The sequence below is a fragment of the Chiloscyllium plagiosum genome, chromosome 17 (genome assembly GCF_004010195.1).
Source record: "Chiloscyllium plagiosum isolate BGI_BamShark_2017 chromosome 17, ASM401019v2, whole genome shotgun sequence".
In the NCBI taxonomy this organism is placed as follows: domain Eukaryota; kingdom Metazoa; phylum Chordata; class Chondrichthyes; order Orectolobiformes; family Hemiscylliidae; genus Chiloscyllium; species Chiloscyllium plagiosum.
Genome location: NC_057726.1, coordinates 28,618,617 through 28,634,009, shown reverse-complemented (window position 1 = coordinate 28,634,009; position 15,393 = coordinate 28,618,617). Strand labels below are relative to the sequence as shown.

The 15,393-nt window shown below is 40.3% G+C and overlaps 1 protein-coding gene across 1 annotated transcript in view; it reads right to left on the bottom strand.

The window, feature by feature from the left end:
• Nucleotides 1-15,393, bottom strand: part of piezo1 (piezo-type mechanosensitive ion channel component 1) — a 263,867-nt gene that overhangs the window by 134,861 nt on the left and 113,613 nt on the right. Inside the window, exons 7-8 of the mRNA XM_043707516.1 lie at nucleotides 9,054-9,231; nucleotides 7,424-7,637 (exon numbers count right to left, since the gene is read on the bottom strand). Of these exons, the coding sequence (XP_043563451.1) occupies nucleotides 7,424-7,637; nucleotides 9,054-9,231 (392 nt within the window). The remainder of the gene's footprint in view (nucleotides 1-7,423; nucleotides 7,638-9,053; nucleotides 9,232-15,393) is intronic.

The following is a 15,393-nucleotide window of genomic DNA, read 5'->3' as shown; positions in this document are numbered from 1 at the left end:
CCGCCATAGGCCATGGGCTTGATGGCCTGGCACAAGACCCAATTGCCATGTCCATGCCACTGGATTGATAGTTGCCACTCTTCAGAGAAATCTCACTTCCACTGATGCCTTTGTTACTCTGCAGCTTTGCTGGACCTTGCCAACGCAGACATCACCAATGCTGTCAGGAACCACATTGACCCAAACTGAACTCTGCCACTGTCATGGGTCCACTTCAGGCACACCTCACCAATGCTGCTGTTACCATTGCTGCTGGTTCCCGTACGAGACACAAACTGACCTTGACCGCTGCCTCCATGAATCTGCGCTGGATGTAGAAGCCAACAGGAACACAAACGTGCCTCCGATGCTGCTATCACCACTGAGTCTGTGCTGGGCTCCCTTGCGTCTGCTGATACTGAACAGACGACCCTGACTGCTATCCATCATTTGTTCTATATGAGCTGTAATTGACCATGACCCTATCATTGTCAGAAGGCAAGTGACAGTTGAAACTTTATTGCTGGAACAGCGCAGCAGGTCAGGCAGCATCCAGGGAACAGGAGATTCGACGTTTCGGGCACAGGCCCTTCTTCTGAAGAAGGGCCTGTGCCCGAAACGTCGAATCTCCTGTTCCCTGGATGCTGCCTGACCTGCTGCATTGTTCCAGCAATAAAGTTTCAACTTTGATCTCCAGCATCTGCAGACCTCACTTTCTCCTAGAAGGCAAGTGACACCCTTACAAGAGTTTGGAGACTCAAATAGTTCAATGATTATAATCATCATTGAACTATTTGAGACTCCAAACTCAAGAAGAATAAGCCAGACTCAGTTGTGGCACTCAATTGAACTGCCTGTGAATACACATGGCTGGTTCTCTATGGCAGCAGCGAGTCAGTGGGCTGGATCTTTCAGTCAGCACTGAAGCAATGCTCCTCATCATTGATGTCAAAGATCAAGTAATGAGGAACGGAGTTTTTCCCTTTACTGGCAGCTGTTTAAATCTGATAGTAAATCAAGATGTTGCTTTGGTGCACAGTAACTGTAACCACTTTGAAGTATTCGCACACAGAAAACCAGGGAGTTAAAAAACAATTAATATCCTTCACTTTTCATTCCATTTCAGGAAGTGAAATAAAAGATGGGATTACGATAGAAAGAAAAAGATTTAATCATATAAAAATGATTTTTTTATTGCTAACATAATGAACATTTAGCTAGTTAGGGCCAGTGAGACTGTTTAGCAATAACTAAATTAACTTGTTAAAATCACAATTACTCCTCATTGAAGGAGTGTAACATTTTCAAGGGTTCTAAGTGAGACTAACAGCAGAAACTTGGAAGTTAGCTACAATTTCTGGATATCCCACTAATGGCAGTCAACAGTGCAGGTCCTGGAGAAAGGTAGAATCACTTTTGAATTTCCACATGAAGATTCCAGAGGTTTTGGTAGTTTCAATGGAGTTATGAAGGGGAATGCTGACAATTTCATTGTCATACAATGGGAAAATCCTCACTGGAGAACTGGGAATGTGAGAAGATTGGTCAGAAAAGCAACTGGCAATCGTCAACATATATTGGAAGGGCAAAGTTCAAATGGCTCACTCCTGTGCAATACTCTAAACTTACTGAAACAGTATATGCTTCAATAGTAAAATGCACAAGGAGTCAAATTTCAGTCAGAGCTTAAATTTCTTTCCTAGATAGCTCACATTCAAGTGGCAACTTAACAGTTTAATTTATTCAGGGTGTAAGTTGATTAAGAAGTTTTCAGCCAGTTGGCTCTTTATATAGATAACATTCCATCTCAACGAAGAAAGGTTTGAAAATCAAGTCCAGCATTTGTTATTGCATTATAGCAAAACTGCTAAAAATATCAAGAACAGCCAATATTTCCACCACGTAGGCAAATAAATAGCTCAATTCTACTTATCCATTGGCTTTGAAAATATCTTAAAATGTGTTTTATTTTTCCAGGGAATTTTTTAAAATTAATTCATTCATCTTTTACAACTGACCTCGGAGAAATAAGGTTTACATGTCAGAGTTTAAAAATGGATTAAACATTAACAATTCAAAGTTGAAAATTGGTTAATTGTGAATGCTGGGTTTTAACAGGATTCACCTTGGCAACATGAAGTTCTTCAACGCCTGTTAATAACCATCTCAAAGGTTACGGAATGCATTTAGGTCCAGGTTATTTTATCCACCTGATTTGTTGCCCCAGGGATGTTGTTTGTCAACTGACTTTTGCCTTCTGAAATTTGAGCAGGTTGATCTTTGATGCAAACCTCTCATGACTGTCATCACCGTTCCATAGTTTTATGGATTCAGCATCTGTGTTATTACCAGCTGGTTAGGAGAACTTTCCAAACTGCATTCACATATTTAACCTGAGAAGCCATCACTGCTGTACACATTGTTATTGGTGAAATTGTCTCTATGCTCTAAAAAATATTGTTAAGCTGTTATCTTTTTTCAATATGTAACCCAAGTTTAAAGTGTCCAACCACTTCTGGTTTGGTGCAGGAAATGAGATCAGAAATTGAATTTATCTTTGCATACTCATTCACCAACATGTAAAAAGATAATATGTGATCATACCTGTGGAGTAAAGCAATGAAATTCCATTTTCCTTTTGCTTGAGGGATACAGGCAATGCTAACCAGCATTATTCTCCACTTCTAATTGCCTAGTGGGCAGTTAAGAGTCTTTTGCTATGGGTCCGAATTCACATGAGACCTGGCCAGGTAAGGATGGCAGATTTCCTTCCATAAAGGACATCAGTGAACCAGATGAAGTTTTATGGCAATCAGCTGTGGTAATATGGTTGCCATTAGGGTTTTTACTGAAAAGATTTTTATTGAATACAAATTTCACATCATCCCTTGTGACATTTAATCCCTGACATCTATAGGTTAACATCGGTTCTGGACTGCTGTACCCAATGACATCACCATAGCAACCAATGCCCCTCCAGAGGGTCTGAACTTTGAGGCAGATGTGCCACATCCGTGTCTTTGACCTACTGCACATCTAAGAAATTCCAAGTGAACAGGTTGTGGGCACCGCTTTTGCCTCTCTTCATCCCACATCCCAAAGTCACCTTGGCAACATGTCTGGTCTATGCTTGCAGACAACAAAAATAACCGCTGTTCTGGGCTACATGAGCAAACCCCTCTATAACAAATTCAAACAGTAACTGGTCTCGCAGGAGTCAAATGTTATAGGATTCTGGGGCTTATCATCATAACACAAAAAATTGAAAAGTTAATGCACCTCCTGTGTCTTCAATCTGACTGACTTGTTATTCCAGTTTGAGTGCTGCTGCGGTTCCTTCTAGTCTACCAGTTACTTGATGGGGAACACTCCTTTTGTTCCCATCTGTTGCAGTTACCTGGCATCATTGTAGCAAAGGGTTGTCCAAATGATTAAGAAACAGAAATGAGGCAGCCAAAATAGGCAACAGTGCACCAATGTGACTGGTGAAATTTTCCTTCATCTGCTTGTGATCTGACTATAGCTTTCCCAATTAAATCTCAATAAATTAAAATCTCCTCTGATTAATGTATTCCCATTCAAACATATATCCCTAGTCATTATGCAGATTTCAACATCTGTAGAGTCAAACTGATTTAATAATCTCTAACAGATGCTCACAATTAACTTCTAATTATTATTCATAATCTCAGTCCATTACTCTACAAAACTTATCTGCACTAAATTAAGGTTTAATTATTTCCTGCAGTTCCATAATGTGTTTTGCACATAAAACATAACAGCTACACTGCCCTGATCTGTCCTCTCTATCCTTGTATATCAATCTAGGAGTGCGATTTTTCACTTTTACTGCATCAGCAATAAAATGGAATGGATAACCTGCCCATTATCAATTCTCACAATTCTCCATTGAAACTTCCGAATAATTTGTCTAAGCCTCTGTCAGCACCTATTGCATGGTGAGCTGGTGGACAACTAATGGTGTACAAAGGGCAAAGTTGTCACATCAAAAGATGTTCAATGGCCACAGATATCAAGCCTAATTTTAAGTGGATGCACACAGTCTCTATTATGTTATGGATAAGCAGATTAGGGGAAAGATGTTCAGAAGACAGTGTGCAAGCTGGTCTATGATTTAGTTTTGACAGCTGCAGAAATCGCTGATCATATTGCCTGAGGCGTAGAGTCACCAGGACTGTTGAGATGGGCCTGAGCAATTGCAAGAGGATAATGACTACTTTACAACATTGTTCGAGAAGTTACAATCAAGCTTTTGAGTCAACAACACCACACTTCTGGGCGGCACGGTGGCACAGTGGTTAGCACTGCTGCCTCACAGCGCCAGAGACCCGGGTTCAATTCCCGAGTGGAATCGAACTGTGTGGAATTGAACACAACTGTCTGTGTGGAGTTTGCAATTCTCCCTGTGTCTGCGTGAGTTTCCTCCGGATGCTCCAAAAATGTGCAGGTTAGGTGAATTGGCCATGCTAAATTGCCCGTAGTGTTAGGTGAAGGGGTAAACGTGGGGGAATGGGTCTGGGTGGGTTGCTCTTCGAAGCGTCGGTGTGGACTTGTTGGGCCGAAGGCCTGTTTCCACACTGTAAGTAATCTAATCTAAAATGTTGTTAATCATCAATCAAATCCATGCCATAAAGTAACTGCTCTACAGGGAAAACAAGTGAAGAATTTCAAATCAGTTTCTGTCAAAATCACACTCTTTTACCCTCAGACACAAAAAGCAGAATTCCACAAATAATGATGGAAATCTGAAAGAAAAGCAGAAAAAAATGGAAACACTCAGCAGGTTAACAATTCATTCTTCACCAATTAAAAATACATTTACAAAATGGTAACCCTATCTTCCTCTCTTCACAAATGCTATCTGACCTGAACATTTTCTGCTCTAGATTCTGGCCTCACTCTAGATGTTTCAGATTATCAAATGTTTGAGCTAGTGGTAAGGCATTTATCTGAGCTACGAACTATTGACCTGGGTGAGTAATTGAGTTTTTCCTTCTTGCTGTCGAAGTATGCCGATCAGGTGTTTTTCTTTTCCAAAGTATTTCCAGTTCATGGCTAGGCTTCCAAGTCCGCATAGATTCTCTTTCTTGCCCTCTGTAGTCCTGAAATTGAAGTCTTCTGACATCCTTACCATGATTTGATCTTTGCCTTTTCCAGTTTTCTTTTTCTTCTAAGGTTTCTGACGTTTTGGCTGCCTTTTAAGTCTTCACTCTCACTGATGCACATTTGAAGTCTTCTGAGGGTGATGAATGAGCTTTGCTGGGTGGAGATTGTGACTGTATGAGTTGCTAGGAGAGGCTGTAAGTGTTGCCATGATGCATGGTAAGCACCGTTGTGATTACTGCTGTGCCTGACACGCCACCTGATTTACTTAGAGTTACATAGAACTGGGGAGAGGCACCAACATTCTCTTGAAGCTGTAGAACTGCTCAGCGGGTCCACACATGTCAATCAGCATGACACAGTGACTGCTGGTTCCTGAAGCCACTCCCTCCACACATGGACCCAAGAGGATCATACAGCAGCAATAAAACCAATATTTGCAGAGGTGCAAGAATTGATCATTAGACCCCAGCTCACAATGTAGGAAATCTGACAATCCTGTGATACTTAATAAGAGTTGTTTGTTTTGATTATTTTGCACTGCGAAAACATACATTTTAATAAACTGACAACTGAGGAAATGTTAGTCAGCTGCAATGCTTAAAACTGAACAAAATGTAAATTATGTGTTCAATTGTAAGTGACTAGTAGAAAATCTCCAAAATTTCCTCAATGAATTAAAATAGTCAAATTTTATCAACATATTTTGGCTGTATATTTGAAAAGAAAGCATCTGAAGCAGCTCGGCTGTGGTCAGGAACACTTCCTCATGCTATAATTGTAGAGAAAAAAAACATTCAAATAGGGCAATGTAAATGATACTAAATAAAACTATTATAAATGAGATTCTCTTTTTCGGAAAGTATTGATTTATAGTTAGGTACAGTCCCAACCATACTCGTTTATTGTTCTGCAAGTATAAACCTATAATGTGAGCTTTCCAAGGGTGAACAGTAAACAAAGAGGAAGGTGGTGAAACCCAGTTTGCCTTTCTGTATTTGGGGCATCGAGAATATCTGCAGAATTCTCATCACTTGCCAAATAAGCAAGCTATTATCCACTGATGGTAGCCAACCAACCACTTGATTCTCCCCTGTATCAGGATGTGGGCATTGGTTCACTACCTAACAAACACTATATTTTTAATTGGCACTCTGATTTGGTGCAGTATCAAGTGACCTAGAAGCTGAGTTGGCTAACATGAAGGGGTATTAAGAGAGGAGGAGGAGGAGCCCAATACTGCAGCAGCACATATTATTAGATTAGATTACTTACAGTGTGGAAACAGGCCCTTCGGCCCAACAAGTCCACACCGACCCGCCGAAGCGCAACCCACCCATAGTCCTACATTTACCCCTTACCTAACACTACGGAGAATTTAGCATGGCCAATTCACCTGACCTGCACATCTTTGGACTGTGGGAGGAAACCGGAGCACCCGGAGGAAACCCACGCAGACACGGGAAGAATGTGCAAACTCCAAAGTCAGTCGCCTGAGGCGGGAATTGAACCCGGATCTCTGGTCCTGTGAGGCAGCAGTACTAACCACTGTGCCACCGTGCCGCCCACGGTGTTCTTGCAGAGCTCGTACAACACCTGCTCTCCTTGGCCTTGCAAACAAAAAAAAAACAGGACTTATTGTACAGCTGCAGAAGCTGAAAGAATCATGTCCTACAGGGCGAAGTGTCTGCATTACACTGTGAGCCATTATAACTCACTGTACTTCCTAAGAATAAGGCATTATGAGGCTTAAGCATCTTATGCACCCAGCAAAAAGACCAAAAACAATGACAGAGTAGGAAAGGGTGGGACACCCACAATCTCCACTTTAACTTCACCAGTGTTTCATTTTTTGCTGGGCACAGAGATTAGAATATCAATCATAGAATTAAATCTGGGGCTTTTTCCTATATTTCACTGACTCTGTTCTCCTCTCCAGCAGTTGTCATAACGTCAAATGAACTGTTTGCTAGTCAACATAAGTTAGAACCCAACAGTGGAAAGCTGCCGGTACTAGAAAGTGCCCGTGTGATTAAGACATAGCCTCAATAAAAATCTAATTCTTTTTATGCACCAAAAGAAATTTCTTTTGCAAAATACTTCCTCCATATGTTTGCTTCATTTTCCTATTACAAAAACAGCCTGGTAATAAGAACATGCTAGAGCTGTGATGAATGGAAGACATTAAAACTAATAAAACATTAAAATCACTGTAATATTTAGGAGTTTTTTTCTGAACATTAGTCTTAAATAGATTTGGACTGCTTTGGCCAACACAGTGAACTTTTATATATATCTTTAAATAAATATGTTTCCTTACCTGGACCAAAGTCCACTGGGGGGGAATATCTCCTGGATGAAAGCCGTTTGGTAGATATACAGGCAGATAATATGGCCCGCAGTGTAAAATGCCACCATAACACAGATTGTATTGAATCCAACATGGCTCATCGGCAAGTGACAGGCCCACCAAGTGCTAATTCCAATGAAAAGCAGATAGTAAACTCCAGAGAAAGCAGATGGAACTGTAATCCCTGCCAAAACAAAACACTGCATCAGTATTAAAAATAAATTAACCAATAAAAATTTAGCAACGTTTTTGTTTTTGTTTGTTTTCCTTTAATATTTTTCTCAAGTTTTATTGCCTTGTCCCCACTGAGTAGCTCTTAGCTATTGCAGCACTTCACTATAGGGAATGTAGAAAGCAGGTACATTTCAAATTCTCCGCAGGCTAAAATACTTGTACATACGATCTGAGGACCAGTGGAGTTTATGGAAAAGGAGAGCAAGTAACAATTTACATCTGTAGTGACCGGCTCAACATTTGATCTGTTGGACTAAAAGTGCTAACAATAATCATGCACAGAGAAAAAAGCATTGAAATTATCTCACTGATTCTGTGCCAACATACATTACAGCACATCATCAAAATGGAAAAGACCAAACCACTTCTTTCATTATTATTCATTACTGGGATGTCGTCATTGCTGACAAGCCAAGCATTTAATTCCTATTCCTAACCATCATTGAGGAGGTGGTGGTGTGCTAACATCTTGAACGACTGGAGTCAATATGATGCAGGCACAGCAATACTGTTCAGGTAAGGCAGTCCAGGAGTTTGAGAAAGTGAGCACTGTATGTGCTGGAGAGTCAGAGTCGAAACATGTGGCACTGGAAAAGCACAGCAGGTCAGGCAGCATCTGAGGAGCAGTGGAGTCGAAGTTTTGAGTATAAGGTCTTCATCAGGAATTATGAAGTGCTTATGCCCGAAACGTTGACTCTCCTACTCCTTGGATGCTGACTGAACTGTTGTGCTTTTCCAGTCACACTTTCCATTTCAGGATTTTGACTCAGAGACAGTTCAAAGTCAAAATGTTCTGGGTGATGAGGAGGGAACTTGCAGGTGCTGTTGTTTCCAAGCCTTTCCCTTCCTTGTCCTTCTCAGTGATCGAGGTTATGGGTTTGGAATATGCTTCTGAAGGAGACTTGATGCGTTGCTGCAGAGCAGCAGTGCCAGACAGAGTGATCGTTTACAGTGCTAGATTGAGTACTGATCAAACAGGCAGTTTTACCCTGGATGGTGAGAGCTTCTTGAATGTTGTTGGATGCTGCACTCATCCAGGTAAGTGAAGGGTATTCCATCACACTCTTGCCTTGTGCTTGAAGATGATGGATGGGCTTTAGAGTCAAGAATTGAACTAACATCACAGAACACCCAGTTTCTGACCTGTTCTGGCAACTATTCTATTTATGTAACCTGTCCTGACTGTTTATGGTCAGTAGTGACTCTGACAATGTTGTAGGTGGTAGATTCAATTATAGCAATCTTGTTGAATGACAGAGGGAGGTGCATAGAGTCGGTCCTGTTGGTGAAGGTCACTGCCCAGCACTCGTGCTTTTGTCATGACAAAAACAGTCAGTCAAGCAGTTAGTCATTCTTAAAAACTTACCAGCTAAAGCCAGAAACAGAATGGCCACAACTTTCCCTGTAGCTTCAAGGAGTTTCTGAGCTGTTACCCGGAGCCGAGCTAGTGCGGCTGTACGGGCCCGTCTCCTTCGAACTTGTTCAGCCGTATCTTCTTCATCCTCTATTGCATCTTCTAAGTCCACACCTTCCTCATCTTCATCCTGCTTACATGCAAAAACACAAGCTAAGTTGGAAATTGGGATTGACAAATCGACATAGAAATTTTGATGAGTCAACTCCAAGCTCTGCACTTTCAATTGCCAGACAAAATATTTAGCTATGTCAGCATTAGCACTATTGAGAAACTGGGTAACGTTAATATGTACTAGTCAGATTTCTCTTTGGTTGTATACGTATCTTAGAAAGGAAATTTTCCAAGAGCCTTTTAGCACATAATGCACAACATTTAAAGTGGAGCTATGCAGACTGAGGAAAATAGGACCAGGGAGCCATTCAGCTCATCAAGCCAGCTCCACCATTCAATAATATTATGTCTGATCTGGTTCTAGCATATGTTGAATACGAATTGGAACACATACAGAGGGTGGCAAGGGTACAGAATGTACTTTGGTTGGAGATTTAAATGTCCACCACTGAAAATGGCTTGACAGCAGCCCTAATGACCAGGCTGGACATAACTGCTAGACTGGGTCTGTAGCAGATGGTGAAGGAACCAACAAGAGGGAAGGAGATACTCAACCATATCCTCACCAGTATGTCTGCTGGAGATACAGCTGTTCAGTGCAACACAGGAAGAGGCCCTTCAGCCCACCAAGGCTGCTCCAAAACATTCTGCCTTTCTAAATTAAAAACCTGTTGCCTCTACACACTCCATTTCCCTCTATTCCCTGTCTATTCACGTATCTGTCAAGATGCCTCTTAAACATTGCTATTGTATCTACCTCCATCACCTCCTCTAGCAGCGCTTTCCAGGCACTTACCGCCTTCTGGGTAGAAAACTTGCCTCTCACATCTCCTTTAAACTTATCTCATTTTGCCTTAAACCTTTTTCCCTTAGTAATTGACATTTCTAACCCAGGAAAAGTCTCTGATTATCCATTCTATCCGTAATTTTGTAAGCGTCTATCAGATCACCCTTTATCTTTTGACGTTCAAGTAAAAACAAACCAAGTTTGTTCAATCTCTCCTAATACCCTTCAAACCAAACAACATCCTGGTAAACTGTTTCTGGTATCCTGTCTAAAGCCTCCACGTCCTTTTGGTAATGCGGTAAACAAAACTGTACATAATATGCGAAATTAAAATTGTATACAGCTACAATACAACTTGCCAATTTTTGATATTCTATACCCCAACCAATGAAGGTAACAATGCCATATGCATTCTTTATCCACTTGTGTTACCACTTTCAGGGATTTGTAGACTGATAAGCCTAGATCCCTCTGTGATGCTATGCTGTGATGCCATTTACTGACTACTTCCCTCTTGCATTAGATCTTCCAAAAATGTATCACCTCGCATTTGTCTGGATTAAATTCCATCTGCCATTTTTCCAACCAAGTCTTCAGTCTATCTACATTCTGCTATCTCCTCTGGCAATCCTCCTCGCTATCTGCAGCTCCCCTAAATCTTTGTGTCATCTGCAAACTCACTAATCAGGCCACCTAGATTCTTTATAACAAACAACAGGAGTTGCAGCACTGATCCCTATGGACCACCACTGGTCACGATCTCCAGTCAGAAAAACATCCTTCTACCACTACTCTGTATTCTATGACTAAGCCAGTTCTGTATCCATCTTATCAGCTCACTCTGGATCCCATGTGACTTCAACTTTTGCATCAGCCTGCATTGTGGGACTTTGTCAAGGACCTTGCTAAAGTCCACATAGACAACATTCACTGGTCTATCCTCAATCATCTTTGTCACTTCCTCAAAATACTCAGATTTGTGAGACACAACCTTCCACACACAAAGCCATGCTGCCTATTGTTAATAAGTCCATACTTTTACAAATGTGACCAAATCCTATCCCTAAGAATCTTCCCTCTCAGTTGATGTAAGGCTCACTAGCCTTTATTTCCTGGATTAACCCTGTTCCCCTTCTTAAACAATAGAACAACATTGGCTATTCTCCAGTTTCTGGGATCTCTCTTATAGATAAGAATAATCATCAGTACAGTGCCCTTGTGGTGACAAAGGCTAGAATCCACATTGAGGAGATCTTTCATTGTGCTGTGTGGCATAAACAGAATGATAAATGGGAAGACTTCAAATAGGTCTAGCAACTGGGCATCCATGTGGCATTGAGGCATCACGAGCAACATGGCTGCACTCAACCACAACCTGCAACCTCAACATATCCCTCACTATATCATTACAATGAAGCCAGGAGTCCAACCCTGGTTCAATGAAGAGAACAGGAGAGCATGCAAGGAGCGCCATTAGGTATACCTAAAAATGAGGTGTCAATCTGGTGAATCTACAAAGAGCAGAAACAGTGAGTGTTAGACAGAGCTAAGCCACAAGTAATGGATCAGATCTAGGCTCTGCAGTCCTGGCATGCCCAGTCATGAATGGTGGTTGACAATTAAACAATTCACTGGAGGAGGCGTTTCCACAAATATCCCCATTCTCAATGACAAGAGTGTCCAACACATCAGTGGAAAAGAAAAGGCTGAAGCATTCGCAACAATCTTCAGCCAGAAGTGGCCTTCTTCAGGGTTCCCAGCCTCACAGATGCCAGTTTCCAGCCAATTTGATTCATTCCACATATTAAGAAATGGCTGGAGGCACTAAATACAAAAAAGGCTATGGGCCCTAACAACATTCTGGCAATGATACTGAAGATCAATGTTCCAGTACTTGCTGCACTCTTAACCAAACTCCATCATCAATTCCCCAGTCTTATTCTCTAATGCTTTGGTTACTGTTTTCCTCTTTAAATACTTGTAGAACTCTTGCTAACTGGTTATATTTTACTGGCCAGCTTTCTCTCATATTCTGAGGAACCCCATCACTCTTTCAAACTTTCAATATTTTAGCACTGGTCTGACCATGGTTCAGGTAAAGATGGTTCTAAGGATATAGCTGTCACTCTCCCCTGTATTGGTGTCAATGTCCCATTAATGAAAACCCATTTCTGCCAGTCTTTGAGCCATTCCTACATCTCTATGATCTTATTTGCCCTACACCAATTTGTTCACGGCTCAGGTAATGCAGATATTTTACCTTTGAGGTTCTTTTCAAATATAGCCCCAAGCTGTTCATATACTTCCTACACAGAATCTTTTTCCTAGTTCTAGCTCTGCTATTGGTACCTATATGGATAATGATCTCCCCATCTCACTGCAAGTTACCTTTCCAAACCTGAGCAGATGTCCCAAATCCTGGCACTGAGCAGGCAACACAACCTTTTCGATTAAAGTTGTTGGCTTCAGAGAACAATGTCACAAATTTTAACTGCTGTTAATTGGATAAAGAGTGAGTGAAATCAGAGTGTGCTGCACACTGGGAAATGCTTGTAAGTTTCATGTTCCAGCCAGAGTGATTAATTGCTTCTTAAAAGAAACAGGACATAAACCAGTTTATAGCTCTAGTTTTAGGTTTTGTTTCCTAATTGCTTTACAGTTATAACAATAATATACAAAAATACAACTGAAAAATGCAGTCATCATGTTGTATATGGAGTCAGTTTTGCATTTTTCCTACATTATATACTTTATCCTTAGTTTCCAATGCCACTAAAAGTTCAAGATGATATCCAGAAGCATTTTCAAAAAATAAAACCAGATCAATGGTTTTATTTTTCTTATTTCTAATTGATTTATAACTCACCTGCATGCACACATTTTATGTTATTCCTTACAGAAAGTCAGAAATTGTGTTATGATTATGGGTATGTATCCTATTTCCACACTATATGAATTAAAGTGTTTGAAAGACACTTAAACCACTGCAAATTCTTTTTAACAAGCTCAAGAAAGAATAAATGTATTTCATATTCCTTAACTTTAGCATTTAAATGAAAATTTCACTTGATTGCAATTATAGTCAATAAATCTAAGTATTATAGCGAATAACCTCTTCATCTTAATTGTCCATCTGTTTATAATATTTATGAAAAAATGTAAACTCATAAATAAAATGTTTATTGTTTAATTTTAGTATCTTTGCAACTGAACTTAGTTACTGAAATACTTAAATTTTCTTTGATGTTCAACGATCCAACTTCAAAGATGTTACTTCTTCCAAAACATGCCACTATTCATGTGAACAATGACCCTGTTGTGAGATATTCCCAACTGCCAATATTGCTAGCAATACAAGATTAAAAAGAATGACTCTTATATTTATTATTTACTAATCTATCATATAATCTGCTACTTAGCGTTGGCTACAAATATTTTGGTCATGGCTCCAAAGACTTCTCCTTTGATTGTTACCTTGTTTCATATTCAATCTATGTTTCTTATTTTATTGTCAATGTGGAAATTCACGTGGGTTGATTAAATCGAGCTGTTCCAGTTTCATTACAGGCTCTCAGTAGACCAGCTGCATGGTTGAACTTTTAATGAGTGATTATAAGCACATTTAATACCCACAAAACTGCAACGCAAACAGATACTTAAGCTTGTGCAACAGCAATGGGAATGTAACTTGAACAGTAGCTGCATATTTCAAGAGTAAGGCAGCAGAAAGAAAACCTTTTAGCTGAATGCATTCCACATTTTGTTTTGCTGTTAACATCAATATTGAAAAAAAATCTAGCAAATAACTCACCTACTTTGATTTTTATTTGGAAACTTGTCATACAAATCAGGAGTCATATTACAGATCAATACCCACTCCTTCAAATGATCCCACACTTGACTCGGTTCAATCATTGAAGTTAAATAGAATTGTTTTATTGCCCTTCCATTACTCCACATCACAGTTTCACAATATTTTTATCAACATGATAACTAAAGACTTCAGTTGAACACAATAAGCCACTGATGTTTTTTTTCCACAAATGAAATCAACACTGTGCACAAAGAAATTATTTTCCTTTGGCAAAAGTATATATTTTTTGGTTTTGACAAACATCATTTTCCCTTCAGCTGGACCAAAATTCTGTAACTCTTTCTCCAACAACACTGTGGATCTGCCAACATTTCACAGATTTGCAGTGATTCAAACAGGCAGTTTACCACCAACATTTTGAGTGCAATTAAGGATGGAAAAAAATACAAACATATGAACTAGGGGAAGAAATAAGCTAGATAGTTATGCCCACTTCTCACGAGCACATATGAGTCAGAATTTGTGCACCTACTTAGATGCTTGCAATCAATCTAAACAAACTGCAGCTCCCAAGCTCAATCTCCACTGAGTGCTAACTCCCTTCATCATAGCTAGCAGGGCTACTAGCCTCAGTATGTCAGGATAGGGAGAAGGAAATAAGATAGGGTTTTCACACTCCTTATTGTGATCCAGTTACCCTTTCTGGGAAGTGCACACTTATAAAGAAGTGAAATCAGAACTATCCAGACTGTTATGCCCCTGTGGTCAAGCAGTCTGCCATCTAGGTTCACTCTACAACAACAATAGAGACAAGACTGCTTTAGTCATCGATATAACTATATTATCATACAAGACAGGACTGCCACCAGATTGGAAAAGTTAGAACCTCTTCTGCAAGGGTCATATTTTAATCTGGTTATCATATAAGTGCTTATGACAATAAAATGCACTCTTTGTAAAATAAGTGGATATTTTTGCTTTGAGTGTGAGCATTGCTGACGAGGCCAATATTTATTGCCCAACCTTAGTTGCCCCTGAGAAGGAGGAGGAGATGAGCTGCCTTCACGAACCATTGCACTCCACTTGGTTTAGGTAGACCCACAATGCCATTAGGGAGGGAGTTCCAGGATTTTGACTCAGCAACACTGATGGAACAGCCTGGATGGTGAATGGCTTGGAGGATAATGTGCAGTTGGAACTGCTCCCATGTATCTTTTCCTAGATGGGTTTAGAAGCAGCTGTCTAAGGATAGGGTGAACTTCTGCAGTTGCATCTCATCGATGGTACATGTGATTGTCAGCATATCCTCAAACATATGATTGTTTGTGGGTATGGTGACAATCACATGTTTGTGGGTATGGTGACAATCAAGAGCTGCTTTGTTTTGGATGGTGCTAAACGTCTCGAGTGTTGGAGCTGCACCCATCCAAGCAAGTGGGGAGTAATCTATCACACTCCTGACTTGTGCCTTGTAGATGATTGGCAGGCTTTGGGTAATCAGATGGTCAGATACTCGTTGCAGGATGCTGAGCCACTGACCGGCTCTTGTAGGCACAGTATTTACAAAACTAGTCCAG